Source organism: Erpetoichthys calabaricus, chromosome 5 (assembly GCF_900747795.2).
Source record: "Erpetoichthys calabaricus chromosome 5, fErpCal1.3, whole genome shotgun sequence".
NCBI classification, from domain to species: Eukaryota; Metazoa; Chordata; class Cladistia; order Polypteriformes; family Polypteridae; genus Erpetoichthys; species Erpetoichthys calabaricus.
The window spans coordinates 243,112,999-243,128,198 of record NC_041398.2 but is presented as its reverse complement, the minus strand read 5'-3'; the positions used below and the strand labels follow the sequence as shown (position 1 = coordinate 243,128,198).

Below are 15,200 nucleotides of genomic sequence, written 5' to 3'. Positions count from 1 at the left end.
AAGAAACTGTACATCTTAATAAAGCTGGCTATAGAGATCTGTCTATCTGTCTATTATATAGTGCCTTTCACTGGATAAACCTCTAACGCTAACGGAATTACTAGACGCTATAAAGTCACTACAAAGCGGGAAATCAGCAGGCCCTGATGGTTACTCCGTAGAATTTTATAAGAAATTCTCCACTCAGCTAGCTCCCCTCTTATTGGCAACATTTACAGAAGCCAGAGACAACCAAATACTACCTCAAACATTTCGATAAGCATTAATCACCGTCTTTCCTAAACAAAATAAGGACTTGTTACAATGTGCATCATACAGACCAATTTCACTCCTGAATAATGATGTTAAGATACTCTCAAATATCCTAGCTAGAAGGATGGAGAAAGTGCTGCCCTCGGTAATATCACAAGATCAAACTGGATTTATTAAAGGCCGACACCTATCTTCAGATCTCCGACGCTTGTTTAATGTTATATATTCACCAGCAAAATCAAACACCCCAGAGATATTACTATCATTAGACGCAGAAAAAGCATTTGATATGATTGAATGGAATTACCTTTTCACTGCATTGGAGAAATTTGGGTTTGGCCCGAATATTTGTGCTTGGATCAAACTACTGTATACCAATCCAGAAGCTTCAGTTTGTATTAATAACATTTGCTCAGACTACTTTAAACTAGAACGTGGTACCAGACAAGGATGTCCCTTGTCGCCACTGTTGTTTGCAATCGCTGTTGAACCACTGGCGGTTCACTGCCGAAATTCTTATCAGATAAAGGGGATTGTCAGAGAAGGACTGGAACAGAAAATTTCTCTATATGCAGATGATATGGTCTTATATATATCAGACCCAGAAAACACTGTCCCCGCTGTTTTAACAGCACTAACAGAATTTCAAAAGATATCTGGTCTTAGAATTAATCTGAATTAAAGTATACTCTTTCCAGTGAATTCACAAGCATATAATATTAGATTAGACACCCTACCTTTTACCATAGCAGATCAGTTTAAATACCTAGGGGTAAATATCACAAGTAAACATAAAGCTCTTTATCAACAAAATTTTGGCGTCTGTATGGAAAAAATTAAGCAAGACTTGCATAGATGGTCAACCCTTCATCTCACTCTAGCCAGAAGAATTAACACTGTTAAGATGAATATCCTTCCATTAACTTCTCTTTTTATTTCAAAACATTCCAATATATATCAATAAATAATTTTTTAAACAGTTAGATTCAATAATAACCTCATTATATAGTGCCTTTCACATTATCTATCTATCTTTCTATATAGTGCCTTTCATCTATCTATCTATCTATCTATCTATCTATCTATCTATCTGTTATAAAGTGCCTTTCACATTATCTATCTATCTATCAATCAAATTATGTAGTGCCTTTCACATCTATCTGTCTATCCATCTACAATATAGTGCCTTTCATCTATCTATCTTTTTATTATATAGTGCCTTTCCTATCTGTCTATCTATCTATCTATCTATCTATCTATCTATCTATCTATCTATCTATCTATCTATTATATAGTGCCTTTTGTATCTATCTATTATATAGTGCCCTTCATATCTATCTATCTATCTATCTATCTATCTATCTATCTATCTATCTATCTATCTATCTATCTATCTATTATATAGTGCCTTTTTCATCTATCTATCTATCTATCTATCTATCTATCTATCTATCTATCTATCTATCTATCTATCTATTATATAGTGCCTTTCATATCTATCTATCTATCTATCTATCTATCTATCTATCTATCTATCTTTCTATCTATCTATCTATCTATCTATCTATCTATCTATCTATCTATCTATCTATCTATCTATCTATCTATCTATCTATCTATCTATACTAAAGCTAAAACTAAAACAGACAGTGTTCAGAAGCCATTAAGAAGGCTAACAGGTTATATAGCGCCTTGATGTGTGGAGTACAAGTCACAGGAGGTTCTGCTCAAGCTTTATAACACACTGGTGAGGCCTCATCTGGAGTCCTGTGTGCAGTTTTGGTCTCCATAAGGACATAGCAGCACTAGAGAAAGTCCAGAGAAGAGCAACTCGGCTGATTCAGGGCTACCGGGGATGAGTTATGAGGAAAAATTAAAAGAGCTGAGCCTTTACTGGCGAATAAGAGGTGACCTGAGTGAAGTGTTTAACATTATGAAGGGAATTAGTCCTGTGGATCGAGGGGTGACATTAAAATGAGTTTATCAAGAACACGGGGACACAGTTGGAAACTTGTGAAGGGTAAATTTCACACAAACATTATGCAGTTTTTCTTCACAAACAGGGCCACAGACACACGGATTAGGAGAACAAGTATTGTGGTGGGCAGTAAGACTTTAGAGGGCCTTCAAAACTCAACTTGATGTTATTTTAGGAGAATTAAGTGGACAGGACTGGCAAGCTTTGTTGGGCTCAATGGCCTGTTCTTGTCCTGATTGTTCTAATGTTCTACAGTAATTTATGGAGAATCGCGATGAACAGGACTGGTGGACTTGTTGGTCTGAATGTTCTCGTCTAAATTGTTCTTTCCTTTTTCCTGATTCCATTCTTCACTCACCCTGCTTGTTCTTTCTTGCCGTCAGTAAGTCAAATCTCCAGAAATTCCTCACCCCAATAACCCTTCCTTGTTGATGCCTAACAGTTCCTAACAACTCACTCCATGGTCACTAATGGTTCCCTCATCTCGCTCATAGACCCCCCCCACCACCACCACCATGTAACCCTGCATCTCAAAAGCTCATACATTTCACTGGAGGAATGCGTTGTTTTTCTGGCTCTGCTCTCATCTCCTTTACTTATTTCTGGAGATGCAATGAGCCAAACTGTATACAGCAGTTCAGTTGTCACATCAAAGACAATCCAAAGGATGCTCCCTTTGCCAGTAAAGCCCCAGAGATGGTCTTTTTATGGGAATCTCACTGTCGGGACCCCAATGATGCTTTTTTGGCCCTCTGCATCTGCCAAGTCACGTACCACTCGGATCATCTGCCAGTCTTTTTGAATTGGAACCCGTAGGATATTCCATGTGCTAAGCCAAATGCTTCTCTCTGTAGCATGATAGGACTCTGAATGTCACTTGTTAATTATAAAGTTTCAAATATGACACATGTGATGTCCCTAACTGCACGCAACTTGTTGAAAATGGAAGCCCAACAGCATAAGCCGAGTTCATATTTTGATTGATCTTAACAAGAATATAAGGCCCAGTGACATCACTTTACTGTGAGGTCCACCTATGGTACATCTACTGGTCACTTACTGCTCTGTAACAAGAGCTTAACAAAGCACATGCTTGTGTTAGAAATGGGCTGTAGAAGAGCAGCTACCCCAAGGGCACCACCTTTAAACCAGACATTAATGAAGGGTTTATTTGGACATACAGAAGTGGATATATTTGCTGGTACCCCTTCATGAATAAAGAAGACCCCACAATTGTCTCTGAAATCACCTGAAACTGATAAAAGTCATTGGCACCCATCTGCTTTGAGGAATCCCAAACCAAATGGCATATAAAAGAGACATATGCATTGTATTTGTCATTCCAGCAGATCGTGCATCACTAACATTAACCCTGTTTTTATGAATTCCATACCAAATAGCATATCACAGAAACATAAGGCTTGCATTTGTCATTCCAACAGATGGTGCATCACAAACATTAGCACTGCTTTAATGACTCTCATACCAAATGACATATCCCAGAGAAATATGTGTTTGCATTTTTCATTCCAACAGATGGTGCATCGTTAACATTAACCCTGTTTTTATGAATTCCATACCAAATAGCATATCACAGAAACATAAGGCTTGCATTTGTCATTCCAACAGATCATGCGTCACAAACATTAAAACTGCTTCTGTGTATCCCATACTAAATGGCATATAAAAGAGACATGCATTGCATTTGTCATTCCAACAGATGGTGCATCACTAACATTAACCCTGTTTTTATGAATTCCATACCAAATGGCATATCACAGAAACATAAGGGTTGCATTTGTCATTCCAACAGATGGTGCATCACTAACATTAACCCTGTTTTTATGAATTCCATACCAAATAGCATATCACAGAAACATAAGGCTTGCATTTGTCATTCCAACAGATGGTGCATCACTAACATTAACCCTGTTTTTATGAATTTCATACCAAATAGCATATCACAGAAACATAAGCCTTGCATTTGTCATTCCAACAGATGGTGCATCACAAACATTAGCACTGCTTTAATGACTCTCATACCAAATGACATATCCCAGAGAAATATGTGTTTGCATTTGTCATTCCAACAGATGGTGCATCGTTAACATTAACCCTGTTTTTATGAATTCCATACCAAACAGCATATCACAGAAACATAAGGCTTGCATTTGTCATTCCAACAGATCATGCGTCACAAACATTAAAACTGCTTCTGTGTATCCCATACTAAATGGCATATAAAAGAGACATGCATTGCATTTGTCATTCCAACAGATGGTGCAATCACTAACATTAACCCTGTTTTTATGAATTCCATACCAAATGGCATATCACAGAAACATAAGGCTTGCATTTGTCATTCCAACAGATGGTGCATCACTAACATTAACCCTGTTTTTATGAATTTCATACCAAATAGCATATCACAGAAACATAAGCCTTGCATTTGTCATTCCAAAAGATGGTGCATCACAAACATTAGCACTGCTTTAATGACTCTCATACCAAATGACATATCACAGAGAAATATGTGTTTGCATTTGTCATTCCAACAGATGGTGCGTCACTAACATTAACGCTGTTTTTATGAATTCCATACCAAATAGCATATCACATAAACATAAGGCTTGCATTTGTCATTCCAGCAGATTGTGCTTCACAAACATTAACACTGCTTGTGTGTATCCCATACTAAATTGCATATAAAACAGACATATGCATCGCATTTGCCATTCCAACAGATGGTGCATCACTAACATTAACCCTGTTTTTATGAATTCCATACCAAATGGCATATCACAGAAACATAAGGGTTGCTTTTCTCATTCCAACAGATAGTGCATCACAAACATTAACACTGCTTGCGTGTATCCCATACTAAATGGCATATAAAAGAGACATATGCATTGTATTTGTCATTCCAAAAGATGGTGCATCACAAATGTTAACACTGCTTGTATGAATCTCTCACCAAATGGCATATAATATAAACATATGCATCACATTTGCCATTCCAGCAGATGCTGCAACACAAACATTAACACTGCTTTTTCAAATCCCATACCAAATGGCATATAAAAGAGACATACATGTTGCATTTGTCATTCCAACAGATGGCACATCACAAACATGAACACTACTTAGGTTAAGGACTCAATGGGATGTGTGAGGCAGAAATGCTAACCTCTGCACCACCGGGCCAACAACAAAGACCAAATGAATGAAACAAAGTTAAATCTGCATGAGCAGGGAATGGGAGGTCTGAGATGTGGTGCTAACTGGACATGTGAAGCTGTGGGTTTTTCATTGGACCATTCTGTTTGTGTTTCAGGTGACAAGCCAGAAAGGACAAATTATACAAAATTATCTGAAATTATTTGGCTGCTTCATTGGGCTTCCAGGATGAAGTGGCAGTCATTTTCTCTAAGGAGACTCTCAGTTTTCATGGTGGTGGCAGGAGTTGCCGTGTGTCACAATGTCAGCATGAAGGACATCACAGAGAGCAGCAGCAAGCCAGCCCAGAGGATTTCTCCAGCCATCCAACAGCTGCAGGTCACTGTGACTCCAAACATGTCGACCATCTCACTTCCCACACTTTTCCAAAACACGTCACTACCCTCCCGTCCCAGCGACCCAATGTGCCATCTGCCGCCCCATATTGACAAAATTCTGAAATATGTCACCACAGTGCTTTCGTGCATCATATTTATAGTTGGAATATTTGGGAACGCCACCCTGCTCCGGATTATTTATGAAAATAAATGCATGAGGAATGGACCCAACGCCCTCATCGCCAGTCTCGCCCTGGGTGACCTCATCTACATTGTCATTGACATCCCGATTATTACATACAAGGTAAGATGTGACATCCAGCATGGTGCTCTTTGTTCTATTTACTAAGACTGTCCCAAAGCCAGCCATTCGGGGCATTTAGGGCAGGGTCCTATATCATAAGCTCTCAAGTAGTGACGGATGCCTTATTTCTCCATGTATATACAGTGTGTTGAGTGCATATGTTACTGTCATCCATCGAGGGTAAGACAGGAGTCAAGATGAGATGTTGGGGTGCAGACTGGACCACCCCGTTCACTAGCAGACATAAGAAAAGAAAGTCAAGTATGGCCTTAGGCTGTAGTGAAATGGCGTCAGGGCTGGAGGTGCATGGCGCAGGTGTCTCATGTCCCGAGTGAAAAGCCTCCTCCTCCTCCTTCTTCTTCTTCCAAATATTGGCAGGTTGGGATCATATCTAATAACCCATTACTGCCATCTACTGGGCGGAGATTTTAGCATCAATTTCCTATTAACGATAAAAGATAGTTTAAGATACTTAATAATATGGAAGCTCTGAACCACATAGTTAAAAAATGTATGGGATAATCCTTATCTCGTAGGTACGTACGTACGTACATGAAAATATCTTGAACATACAAGATGTTTTAACGTATGTACAGGATATACGAAATGTTTTCACATATGTATGGTATTTATGTACGTACGAGATGTATTCACGTATGAACGGGATATTTTTACGCTCGTGCGAAATGTTTTCACATATGCATGCGATACTTTTACGTACGTATGAGAATGTTTTCACGTATGAATGGGATACTTTTATGCACTTATGAGATGTTTTCACATACATAGGGTTGTTTTTTTATGTACATATGAGTCATTTTCAGATACCTTTATGTAAGTATGAAATGTTTTCACGTAAGCACGAGATACTTTCACATACATACGAAATGTTTTAATGTATGAATGCAATACTTTAATGTACTTACGAGATGTTTTCACATACATTTACAGTCCAAAGACATGCAGGTTAGGTGCATTGGTGATCCTAAAAATTGTCCCTAGTGTGAGCTTGGTGTGTGTGTGTGCCCTGCAGTGGGCTGGCACCCTGCCTGGGGTTTGTTCCTGCCTGGTGCCCTGTGCTAGCTGGGATAGGCTCCAGCAGACCCTGTGTTGGAAAATGGATGGATGGATGGATGGATAATGACTGACTGGTACTGTGCAGGAGAGGTGGGAAATGTTGGGGGGGGTGGGAATATTTAATAAGCGGGTGTTGTGTGCTGGACTTGGGCTCTGCGTATGTTTTATCAGGTGTTTGGTGTGCCGTATGCCCCCTGGTGGTTCACAATATATATTGTCAAATAAACACAGGGCCAAAGAAAAAGGTCTGCGGATCTACCCCATATGTGAATGCAAGTAATGGTCTTTACAGACATGAGGTCCAGACAGAACTGAATTGAGGTTACACCATGGCTGGTATATATATATATATATATATATATATGGTTGAAATAGTTTTACTGTCAAATAATGCAAAGAGTATGCGACAGGTGTTTTGCCGTAATTCTGGGCTCATCAGGCGTACACACTCACTGCATCCCCTCTCAGGAATCGAACGTCAGCACCATGGCGGATGTTAGCCGACTTGATGACCAACCACAAGCGTTACCTGGTAGGTAACCACCCATACAATCAGATTGTGTTTCAGACTACGAATGCCATGAATGTAATTACCCTGATCTACATGCTGTCAAATGAACGAACCACACACCGTAGCGCAGAGTTAGGGGGCTTCGCCTCTGGCGCTGACGTTCGAGGTTCGATTCCCGAGAGGGGATGCAGTGAGTGTGTACGCCTGATGAGCCCAGAATTAGGGCGAAACACATGTCACGTACTCTTTGCATTATTTGACAGTAAAAACTATTTCAACCATTCTATAATCTGCTTCTCGCAACTGAAAAGAGGGCACCGTGGCGGATGTTAGCCGACTTGCTGACCAACCACAAGCGTTACCTGGCAGGTAACCCACCCATACAATCAGATTGTGATTCAGACTACGAATGCCATGAATATATATATATATATATAATATATATATATATATATTATATATATATAATATATATATATATATGTATATGTTATATATATATACAGTGACCCTGTGTTCGGATTCAGCGGGTTGGAAAATGGATGGATGGATGGCTGAATCCGAACACAGGGTCACGGGGGTCTGCTGGAGCCAATCCCAGCCAACACAGGGCACAAGGCAGGAACCAATCCCGGGCAGGGTGCCAACCCACCGCAGATATATATATATATATATATATATACAGTCATATGAAAATGTTTGGGAACCCCTCTCAGCCTGCATAATAATTGACTCTCCTTTCAACAATAAAGATAACAGTGGTCTGTCTTTCATTTCCTAGGAGTATTGCGGTGTTTTCGATTTTTAGTGACGCAGTATTTAGTTGTATGAAATTAAATCAAATGTGAAAAACTGGCTGTGCACAAATGTGGGTCCCCTTGTCATTTTGCGGATTTGAATGCTTGTCACTGCTCAATGCTGATTACTTACAACACCACATTGGTGTGATGAGCTTGTTAAGCCTTGAACTTCATAGACAGGTGTGTCCAATCATGAGATATAAAGGTATTTAAGGTGGTCAATCACAAGGTGGGCTTCCTTCCCTTTGACTCTCCTCTGAAGAGTGACAGCATGGGATCCTCAAAGCAACTCTCCAAAGATCTGAAAACAAAGATTGTTGAGTCTCCTGGTTTAGGGGAAGGCTACAAAAAGCCATCTCAGAGGTTTAAACTGTCAGTTTCAACTGTAAGGAATGGACTCAGGAAATGGAAGGCCACAGGCACAGTTGCTGTTAAACCCAGCAGGTCTGGCAGGCCAAGAAAAATACAGAAGCGGCATATGAGCAGGATTGTGAGAATGGTGTCAGACAAACCACAGATCACCTCCAAAGACCTGCAAGAACATCTCGCTGCAGATGATGTATCTGTACATCGTTCTACAATTCAGCACAATTTGCACAAAGAACATCTGTATGGCAGGGTGATGAGAAAGAAGCCCTTTCTGCACTCTCACCACAAGCAGAGTCGCTTGTTGTATGCCAATGCTCATTTAGACAAGCCAGATTCATTTTGGAACTAAGTGATTTGGACTGAGGGGACACAAATGGACTTATTTGGTCAGAGCAAAAAGCACTTTGCATGGTGGAAGAAGAACACCGCACTCCAAGACAAACACCTGCTACCTACTGTCACATTTGGTGGAGGTTCCATCATGTTATGTGGCTGTGTGGCTAGTTCAGGGACTGGGGCCCTTGTTAAAGTCGAGGGTCAGATAAATTCAACTCAATATCAACAAATTCTTCAGGATAATGTTCAAGCATCAGTCACAAAGTTGAAGTTACGCAGGGGTTGGATATTCCAACAAGACAATGACCCAAAACACAGTTGGAAATCTACAAAGGCATTCATGCAGAGGGAGAAGTACAATGTTCTGGAATGGCCATCACAGTCCCCTGACTTGAATATCATTGAAAATCTATGGGATGATTTGAAGCAGGCTGTCCATCAAATTGAACTGAACTGGAGAGATTTTGTATGAAGAATGGTGAACAAGACCTCCATCCAGAATCAGACACTCATCAAAGGCTATAGGAGGACAGCGTCTAGAGGACAAAAGGAGGCTCAACTAAGTATTGATGTCATATCTCTGTTGGGGTGCCCACATTTATGCACCTGTCTAATTTTGTTATGATGCATATTTTCTGTTAATCCAATAAACTTAATGTCACTGCTGAAATCCTACTGTGTCCATAAGGCATGTCAGATATTAAAAGGAAGTTGCTACTTTGAAAGCTCCGCCAATGAGAAACAAAAATCCAAAGAATTAAGAGGGGTTCCCAAACTTTTTCAAATGACTGTATATATATTGTAATAAGGAGAAGACAAAGAGAAAAATATCTGGGGATCCACCCTTTATATTATGACACAAAAGATGCAGTGAAACAAACTTCACCCGAGTAATCACAAAGGACTGAGTCCACACAGAACTAACCGGTGAGGAGAGGTGTTTGGCTTTTATAGTTGGGTGTGCAGGAAGAGGCGGGTCTGTGAGGGGAGTGGCGGAAGTGAGGTCAGTAGGGGGCGTGGTCTGGACAGGGATGTGGTCATTTGCTGCCGGTTTAACTGGGTTTCCTTTCTGATGATCTGTAGAAGAGGGAGAAAACAGATCAGTGTGCTTCCCTAACCCCCCCCAACTCGACATCTTACCCTTAGTTAAGCCCTTTGACTGCCTCCTCTACTCACTTGTGTGACAACATATACGTATATTGTGGCGGGCGGCTGGAATGAACCTGACCATGGAAGGAAGAGAGAGTATTTTCAAGACCTATAGAGGACAGCCCCACCTGGCTTCCAGCAGGTCTATGGGTTATGAGGATGGGAGCTCAACCCTGCTGGGGCCCCGTAGCCACCACCAGGGGGCACCTGGACATTTGCAGGGCTCTATTTGGCAGCACTTTTGCCTCACCCTGAAATGCTGCCAGAAGAAGCTCGTTGGGCACCTAGATTCTTTCCTGATCATCTGAAATGACTGCAGGTGGGCTTCACACGAGGTGTAGAAATGAGGAGCATTAGAATGGGATATGTCTGAATACTGGTGTCAATGTGCATTTTAGTTGTTTACTTCTATTAATTCTATTATCACTTTCTCGTTCTGTGGTACTGAGTGTCACTTGATGAGGAAACAAATCAATTTAAAAGAATTTAGCAAAAGGCGGCAACATAACAAAATGTGAACAAAGTGAAGGTCTTCCTGAAGATGTTGTTTCTGTACACTATTTATACTGTACTTCATTCACTCTATGAAAACATTGCTTGTTTCTGATTTGTTCTTAATACTGTCTCATGTTCAGTGGCCTCAAAGAGACACAAGTAAGACGTGACAATAAACCGAGTCGGATATCTCATATGTCTCTTGGGGCTCTCAGAGCTGTGTCACTCATTCATTTTCAGCTCAGTTGTTTTTGGTACAACACCCTTCATGCAGAACAAGCCCAGAACACTCGCAAAAAGATCAACCATAATACAACAGCAGTAAACAGATGAGGAGTAGACACACACACAAGTGCGCGAGAGACCAGTTAACAATCATTGGTACAAATAACTAAGGGTTAAGACAGATAGATAGATAAGTGAAAAGTACTATACGAGATTAATATGGAAGGGACTGTACAATGGATGAGCATTTGGGCAGGGCGAGAAAGTCCAGTCTCTCAGTATAATGTGGGAGGCCGTGTGCTGTCAGGTGCTCGATTTCCATTTACAGAGAGGCTGCCAGCTGCTTTTGGCTTCCGAACTAAGCTGGCTAGAGGGTGTTCTTGTGCTTCCTTCCGGTCATGATGAGCTTCCTATATAAGATCAAGTAGACATTTCCTTTTCTATTTAGCTGAGCTGAACTTCATTTTTTCACAAGGCTGCAATTTAAAATGTTTTGACTTTCCACTGGACTCAGGAAAAAGAAACTGTACATCTTAATAAAGCTGGCTATAGAGATCTGTCTATCTGTCTATTATATAGTGCCTTTCACATCTATCTATCTATCTATCTATCTATCTATCTATCTATCTATCTATCTATCTATCTATCTATCTATCTATCTATCTAATCTAATCTTAATAAAGCTGGCTATAGAGATCTGTCTATCTGTCTATTATATAGTGCCTTTCACATCTATCTATCTATCTATCTATCTATCTATCTATCTATCTATCTATCTATCTATCTATCTATCTATATAGTGCCTTTCATCTATCTATCTATCTATCTATTATATAGTGCTTTTCATCTATCTATCTATCTATCTATCTATCTATCTATCTATCTATCTATCTATCTATCTATCTATCTATCTATCTAATCTAATATTAATAAAGCTGGCTATAGAGATCTGTCTATCTGTCTAATATATAGTGCCTTTCACATTTATCTATCTATCTATCTATCTATCTATCTATCTATCTATCTATCTATATAGTGCCTTTCATCTATCTATCTATCTATCTATCTATCTATCTATCTATCTATCTATCTATCTATCTATCTATCTATCTATATAATGCCTTTCATCTATCTATCTATCTATTATATAGTGCTTTTCATCTATCTATCTATCTATCTATCTATCTATCTATCTATCTATCTATCTATCTATCTATCTATATAGTGCCTTTCATCTATCTATCTATCTATTATATAGTGCTTTTCATCTATCTATCTATCTATCTGTCTATCTATCTATCTATCTATCTATCTATCTATCTATCTATCTATCTATATAGTGCCTTTCATCTATCTATCTATCTATCTATCTATCTATCTATCTATCTATCTATCTATCTATCTATCTATCTATCTATCTATCTATCTATCTTTCTATCTATCTATCTATCTTTCTATCTATATAGTGCTTTTCATCTATCTATCTATCTATCTATCTATCTATCTATCTATCTATCTATCTATCTATCTATCTATCTAGTGCCTTTCATCTATCTATCTATTATATAGTGCTTTCTATCTATCTATCTATCTATCTATCTATCTATCTATCTATCTATCTATCTATCTATCTATCTATCTATCTATCTATCTATTATATAGTGCCTTTCATCTATCTATATAGTGCGTTTCACATCTATCTATCTATCTATCTATCTATCTATCTATCTATCTATCTATCTATCTATCTATCTATCTATCTATCTATCTATCTATCTATCTATCTATCATTTATATAGTGCCTTTCACAGGGGCCCTGTGACTTGTACTCCACACCTCAGGCGCTATATTACTTAACATCCCATTAGCTTTCTTGACTGCTCCCATAGATTGTCACGATTGTCACATACACCAACATGGTCGTGTCGTTGGCAGTTGGTGTCCTAGTGTGAAGCATGATGGTTACACCTGCAGACCAGGCATTCAGAAAGAGTGCTAAAAATAACAAATGATTGGGCAGACAATATAAATTACCCAGAAACAAACCATAATGGGTTCAAAAGGAAGACCGTTACAACCAAGGAGTGTTGGGGCTCCAGGTAGAGGACCCCATAAACGTAAAGAGGCACACGAGAGTGCAGAACTCTGATCGTTTCCTTCGGCTAATCGAGAGCTCTGACTTCCTTCAACGCTGGCTCCAGAATGAACGAAGACTTCCAGCCTCAGGTGAGTTATGTGGCATCAGGCCAGAAGGGGCGGAGTTACTGAGAGGAGGCGGACCTGGGCCACTGGTCCTCTCATGAACGAGTCTCAGAACTGCAGTTAAAAAGGAGCATGTAGTCTTGGTGTGGGGTGGAAGTGTTAGAATCAGCAGAGCTCTGAAGATACGTGACAAACCTTAAAAACTGAGGCTCAGACGCTAGGAATTCGAGAGCAGAAACACAATGACAAGGAGAATGTTTGGTGTTTATCAACAATACTCAGAGTAATACTCAGGCCTCCAGATCCTGGATTTTAGCCTTGAATGCTCTCCAGAGGCACACAGCAAGTCCATTTTAGGTCTCAGCACTTGCCATTTCACTAAGTTGGGCTGTAAATCTTCACTCATCCCACTCTTAACACCAACGTAACACCGATGCTATATAGATGCAATATGGATTTTTTCCTCTGTAGATGGCGTTCAGGTAGCTTTTTATCTGTAGAATGGAAATCATATGTGACTTTGCAAGGTTGCTGTTTTTATAAGTTTCCCTGTAGCTGGCTCTGAAGCTGCTCATTTACAGTACATAATGGAATACAAACTCAAAGTGATGGCGACTCAATCCCAGGCTGATTAAACTTTAGAAAAACAGTGTGCTGGCTGGCTGGTTTGTTCAGTGCTGTCCCCATAGACCCCTGCTGTCTTCATTCTCTATTAGACACATGAAATTAAAAGAGTATATCTGCTATTACTACAAACAAGATGAGGTAGGACCAAACCTGATCATGTTCTGGGTGGAGTATCAGCTGTACTGCCCAATATTTAGTTGGATTTTTCTTCTTCTCCTTAGCTGCTGGCCCAGCAGTGGCCCTTTGCAACTTCATACTTTGGGCTTTTTCTGTGTAAACTTGTGCCGTTCCTGCAGAAGTCGTCGGTGGGGATCACCATACTGAGCCTCTGCGCCCTCAGCGTAGACAGGTACGTACGGTGCACCTTTAATGCCACTTTCTACAAAAATGACAACATTATACTTCTTAACTAAGTGAACTCATTTGGCTCTTTCATTTGCCCTTTTCTTATTACTTGATGTTGGCCCAATTTGATGGTCATTTTGTTTGTTTTTGTTTCTCCAGGATACGATTTCAGTAATTATTTTATGTTTTTAACATACATTTTACATTAACTTATTTTACAGCATTCATGTTTATCATTGGTTTTCATGCCATGTTTTGGTTTCATCGTCATGACGCTAGTAGGACTGTCAGGGGCGTGGTCACATGGGTCATGACCTTTGACATCAGGTTAGATAGATCTGAAAGGCACTATATAAAAGATAGATAGATAGATAAATAGATAGATAGATAGATAGATAGATAGATAGATAGATAGATAGATAGATAGATAGATAGATAGATAGATAGATAGATAGATAGATGGATGAAAGGCACTATAAAATAGATAGATAGATAGATAGATAGATAGATAGATAGATAGATAGATAGATAGATAGATAGATAGATAGATAGATAGATATGATAGATAGATGAAAGGCACTATAAAATAGATAGATAGATAGATAGATAGATAGATAGATAGATAGATAGATAGATAGATAGATAGATAGATAGATAGATAGATAGATAGATAGATAGATTGAAAGATAGATAGATAGATAGATAGATAGATAGATAGATAGATAGATAGATAGATAGATAGATAGATAGATAGATAGATAGATAGATGAAAGGCACTATAAGATAGATAGATAGATAGATAGATAGATAGATAGATAGATAGATAGATAGATAGATAGATAGATAGATAGAAAGATAGCTAGATAGATAGATAGAAAGATAGATAGATAGATAGATAGATAGATAGATAGATAGATAGATAGATAGATAGATAGATAGATAGATAGAAAGATAGCTAGATAGATAGATAGATAGA

General features: G+C 39.1%; 1 protein-coding gene across 1 annotated transcript in view; it reads left to right on the top strand.

The window, feature by feature from the left end:
• Positions 1–15,200, top strand: part of ednraa (endothelin receptor type Aa) — an 86,563-nt gene that overhangs the window by 14,547 nt on the left and 56,816 nt on the right. Inside the window, exons 2-3 of the mRNA XM_028802716.2 lie at positions 5,565–6,088; positions 14,101–14,228. Of these exons, the coding sequence (XP_028658549.2) occupies positions 5,636–6,088; positions 14,101–14,228 (581 nt within the window). The 5' untranslated portion in view covers positions 5,565–5,635. The remainder of the gene's footprint in view (positions 1–5,564; positions 6,089–14,100; positions 14,229–15,200) is intronic.